Raw genomic sequence first — 5,294 nt, forward strand, 5'->3', positions numbered from 1 at the left:
GTCGTCACGTTAACTTGTTACTCCACTGTGGACATTTATTTTTGCACACAAACATTTCGGCTGCCCACCAGCTTCGACAGAATACAAACCAGTACACCGGACACTTCTACAGGCCATCTGCTTTCTGGTTGTTCGTGTTGGCGGTAAAGTATGGGCGACAGTATGATAAACGCTGTCGCGTGGTTCGAAATATGTATGTCAAACGGGCGCATGCTTTCTGCCATGTGTCAGCACATATCTGCCATGATGTACAGGAGTCAATACGTTAGTGCTGATTGGGCGCTTTAATTTTAAATGGAAGAACAAATATCAAAATAACCCCATCCACGAGATTTGGAGGCAAGTTGGAAAGAAGAGTATACCGGAAACGCTATTTTATTTCCAAGAAAAGCGGCAACATTACACAATTTCTGGCAGCTGCAGTCACCTGAGAGAAAGGACAAAATATAAATACGGCGCTTTCAGAAGTGATCTTTCCCTTTCCGTGTAACATCAAAGAAAAATCAGTACAGTACTTCCCTATGATTTCATAAGACTGCTTGTCTAGGTAAGTTATGCATGAGAATTCCGCGGTTCCTGTTTAACAAACTTAACTGGTTTTCAAGACAACTGGACTGTCAATACAAAAAAACAGGCACAACGTGTCACACATCAGTCAAACTCTACGTTCACGTACAAGTTATTCTCGTCGATAAATCCGGCAAGCTCAATGCTCTTCCATGTGACCCTGTCCGTCTGGCCGCCAAAGTTGACTTTCCCGGGTGCTGGCTTTTTCACAACTTTATCGCTTTTCATTGCTATTGGCAACGTGACATCTTTTTCTTGGTCTGTCGGGTGCGTCAGTATTAGAGTGACTTTTTTGCAGAAAGGCCAGTCGAGGTAAGTGTCCCAATCCCCATGGACCAGGTACAGTACGAAGCGAATTTCCTCTCCATCTTCTTTCTTGGAAAACAGGAAGTCAAGTCGGAACCTGTATCCGCCAACTACGCCGTTTTCGCACGTAATTGGAGACTCTTTCTCCTTGGTCAACTTCTCGTACGCGGTGTACACGCCAACAAACGTACACATGGTGACAAACGCGCCTGCTTTGGACGCTGCACGATAAGGCACCGGGGAACCTCGAGCTTTTGATGCACGTTGAAAAGGGGACTCTGGTCGTTGGCCGAGGTCCGTTTTCGTCCCTTCTACTAGCTCAGTTTCGAGACCCTCCAGCCGTTGAATTACCGAGTCTACGTCGCAAAGCCCAGCACCGTCTTTCATTCCGTCAGCCGCAAACCCATCCCGCCAGTGCTTGAGATCTTTCCTAATATCGGTAAGCACTCCGATAGCACTAGGATGTTCGACAGTACTCACGGCCGAAGTGCTCCCAAACTCTCCGGTGCATTCTCTGTAGTGGTTCATGGCATCTCGACGAGCGAAACACTGGCGACACTTAGCGCACGTAACCACTTTTCCAGAACACTTCAACAAATGTTGCTTGAGTTCGCCAAGCTTTCCGGTGAACTCGCATCCGCGGCTGGAGTTCGGACAGCGAATTCTCCGCTGTACCAGTTCCGAGAGGCTGAAGTTTAACAGTACAACGCTAGCTTCTGTGCACTCCTGCCCGTCCAAGGGGCATTCAATGGAACCCGCCATCTCACTTTTGCAGCGCTCACAAAAGGCGTGGCAGCAGGGCAGCATGCTTGTTGCGGGAGGCACAACACCACAGGCACTGCAGACACGAACGCTAGGCAGCGGTTCCACGAAGGTGATGCTCCGCTGCTCCAGGAAGTCGCCGAACCCCGTTAAGGTGTACTCGTAAGTCATGATCTTCTCGCCCAAGTCCTCCCAAGCGAAAATTGTCAGCACGTCAAGGCGCAACACAGCACTCAGGTAAATGGCTATTTTCCACACTCACCAAACGCGCATGCGTCTGTGGGCATTGACATTACTTTCGCGGGCCCGTTCTTATCTGAGTGTTGGCGATTACAACCATGTTAAAGGAGGAGGAGGGGGAAAAGCGTAACCGCGTAACTTCGACGCTGAAGCAGCGTTTTGGAACGGAGTTGCTGCGTTTACAAATTCTGCTTTCGACACACTGAAGGTCAGTCAAGGGAGAAAGCCTAGCTTCAAAGGCTTTAAATCGTTGTGGCTCAGGAAAGACAGACGCCATCTACGCTTGTGTCGCTTAATATGTGTAGCGTGAATGGTTGCGGCTGCTTGGTGTTAGTGGGTTTCAGCGAGAAGGCCAGTGGTTCAACGTGATTATCCCCTCGTGGAGTGACCAGTATGGACGTTTTATTTTTTTGTTAGATAGAGACAGAAAGGCGATACCTGTGTTCAGTTCAAAATATTGGGAGTTTGAGCAGCAGAGGGGACCTGAAGTTTAGAGCCTCGGGATACAGCCGCTTGTTCCTTGCCCTCATCCGCTCACTGTGATCTTTAGCTGGTAAGCTGTTTTACAACAAAATTATTTTATTCAGGGGTACACAAACCTCACCGACGTCATATCCGTCGCGGAAATGCCATCACCAGAAAAAGTTCCATTGACGCGGCGGCCCCAGGATTCGAGCGTATACGATCACTCTGGCCGCAACGGGAGAATAGAAACGCTCTTCCAACTGGGCCACGAAGTCGAGCCCCGATAGCTGTAGGAACGCGCATTATGCCCTTCCCTCTAACTTCCTCCTTTCAGATGGTGCTGCCGTCTGGGAGAGCTTAAGCGAAGTAGTGCGTCATGATGCTAATAAGAGCCGATAGTTGGCGCCTCGATAGGGCAATGTATAGCAGCGTAAGCTGCTGTGTTTATGTGTCCGCCACCTAAGCTACGGGAATGATGGCCCCGAGCACAGTGGAGGAATAACGTATTCCACCACCGTTGATTCCTCCACCGTGGCCCCGTGTAGGAAAACTGTTGCATTACGGCAGGAAGGCAACGACGCCGACTGGCGAATGTCGCTCTCCTGACTGCTTGGTTCGACGAGAGACACGCCACCGGGAAGCAGAACGCGTTCACACATTCACAATCTAGTTAAGCTACGAACTCTGCCTGTCGCATTCCACAAGCTGAGCTCGTCGCAACGCAGGCGTTTGCCATATACGCCACAGAGTACGACTGGAGTGGTCGCACGTTTGCCGAAGCGACGAGCCAGCAGGACGTCGCTCGCCAAGCACACCAACAAGACTGCTGCCGACCCGCAAATCGTGCTCTTTTCGCAGACCGTGACTTCACCAAACGATTCGCTGACAACCAGTTCTGTCTCGTTCGCACGGTTCGCGAGCGCCTGGGGTTTCAATCGGATTTGCGCAATGGTCCGGCACGTGTAATCCAGTGTATAATGTTGATACGTCTAACGGTGCCATACCGACGAAATATAAATAGCGATTTGCATGTTCATATAATGCGCAATAAACATTCAACTGCTCCTGTGAAGGCACATTTCACTTTCGTGTTTTACCGATTCCTATGAAAAAGGGATCAAGCACATTTTTGAGTGTCTTTTTATCTTGTCCGCGTGGTGCTATCACTCGTTTTCCCCATAAACCGCTCAGCGGTGAAAGAGCCTCTAAACGTTCGAAGAGGGAATAAACATTACTGTAATTAGGTGCTATACATTGGGTTTTATTTATTACTATGAGATATTTTTTTTCCTTTCAGCTTATAATCTACACCTTCGTAGATTTTTTCAGACACTGGCGATAATCTTGTGCCCCCTGTTCCCGTTATGTGACACAATGGGCCTCCTCGATTATCAGTCCCGGACCGTCCGCGGACTGCCAGGAGCACCGATCCAGCGTTCGATTTTTTGTGACGCTCCGCCCACTAGTCCGGAAGTTGCCCGAACGCGCTCGTTTTTCTCGGACTGACGGCTTTGGACGATCCCCGGACGCCCCGGCCAGCCCGGAGGATTTCGGTCCGGCAACTAGCAGACGACACTGTAACGAGCGGTGAATTTGAAAAAGGAGGTGCGCAACGGCAAGCCCTCCGCTCGCCAGCACTGCATTCGCAATTGAGCAGAGCGAAGTTTTGACCATTTTTCAAGTTGTAAACAGCAACCAGAGGCCGCTGCTAGACGGTGGCGAGCCTGTATACGTTAATTCAGGTACGTGCTAGACTCAAATTTCGCACGTAGCGGGCGCTGCGCGAACTTATACGCAGCACATCTGTGTGTTTTAATGGTGTGCAGACGGCGTTCCAGTTTTCCTGACTCCGCGTGCTGCGGGCTCCTCGGTCAGCCAGCCAGCCCGTGACACTCTGAACGGCGAAGATACCCCGGTCGAAGTGCCTAGCCGCGACGAGCCGGCCGCGGCCGAGCTTTGGCCTCGACATAAATCGTTGTTTTTAATTGAAAAATTCAAAGAGTTCAAAGAAGATCCGCGAAAAAAAGACTAAAACGAAGCGCCAGATGTGGGCGGAGCTGGCCGACAGCCTAAACAATGAATTCCCTGGCACTACACTTTCGTGGAGTCAAGTGGAAAACCGTTGGAGGACGCTGGAACGACACTACAAAAAACATTCGAGGCATCAGAACACCTCAGGCAACAATCGCGCGAATTAAGCCCTGTCCATTTCGCAGGTAATCATTAACTACATGTGCTCAGACCAAAAAATGACCCAGCACTGCACTTGATTTTCTTCGAAGTGACTTGAATAAAATTCATTATTTTTTAAACTGACGAAGTGTGGGAGCAGGAACTCCAAAATGGATAACAACTACATAAATGTTTGGCCCAGCGTTTTTTTTTTTTTTTTTTTTGCAGCAAATTGTAAGAATATATAAGAACTGTCCCCTCCTCGCCAATACTGCTGTGCTTGTTTTCAAGCTTCCATGATGGTGTGTGCGCCATTCATAATGTAAATGCACTCACAGTGTGAGCAATTGCGTGTGCAGGGAACTTGAGGATGTATTTGAAGAAAACCACGCGATGAACCCCACGTATCTGCGCGGTCCAGGGATCCTGCGGACCAGCACGGAGTAAGTGTTTCTTGCTACTTATCGAAAGTAAAGGGAGTGCACTGGTAGGTATATATATTCGCTCGCAGAAAGCATGGAAGAGAGGACAGCCCCACAAACGGAGTGAATTACAGTTTTAGCTCCAAATAGTCAAGAGAGCTAGAGTCCAAGCATATATGCTCTAGCCACATATGGAACTGACGGAAAAGAGCTAACCAAATAAGCGCCCTAAAAACGTAATTCACAAGTCGACATGCCACTTCTTAGTGCGGTACATTTTCCGGCTTCAACAAAAAAAAAAAAAAAGGAAAGCGGTCGCTGTACTGCTTCGGTTGCTAGGTGCCAAACAGTGCTTTTAAA

At 49.1% G+C, this 5,294-nt stretch overlaps 1 protein-coding gene across 1 annotated transcript; it reads right to left on the reverse strand.

The window, feature by feature from the left end:
- Nucleotides 1-381: 381 nt before the first annotated feature.
- On the reverse strand, nucleotides 382-1,937 carry LOC144179314 (uncharacterized). The gene has a single exon (XM_077707609.1). It carries the CDS (start codon nucleotides 1,804-1,806, stop codon nucleotides 652-654), a length of 1,155 nt encoding a protein of 384 aa, XP_077563735.1. The 5' UTR covers nucleotides 1,807-1,937; the 3' UTR covers nucleotides 382-651.
- Between the last annotated feature and the right edge of the window lie 3,357 nt (nucleotides 1,938-5,294).

Source organism: Haemaphysalis longicornis, unplaced genomic scaffold (genome assembly GCF_048455015.1).
Source record: "Haemaphysalis longicornis isolate Haplotype H1 unplaced genomic scaffold, Haemaphysalis longicornis Haplotype H1 scaffold_4, whole genome shotgun sequence".
NCBI classification, from domain to species: domain Eukaryota; kingdom Metazoa; phylum Arthropoda; class Arachnida; order Ixodida; family Ixodidae; genus Haemaphysalis; species Haemaphysalis longicornis.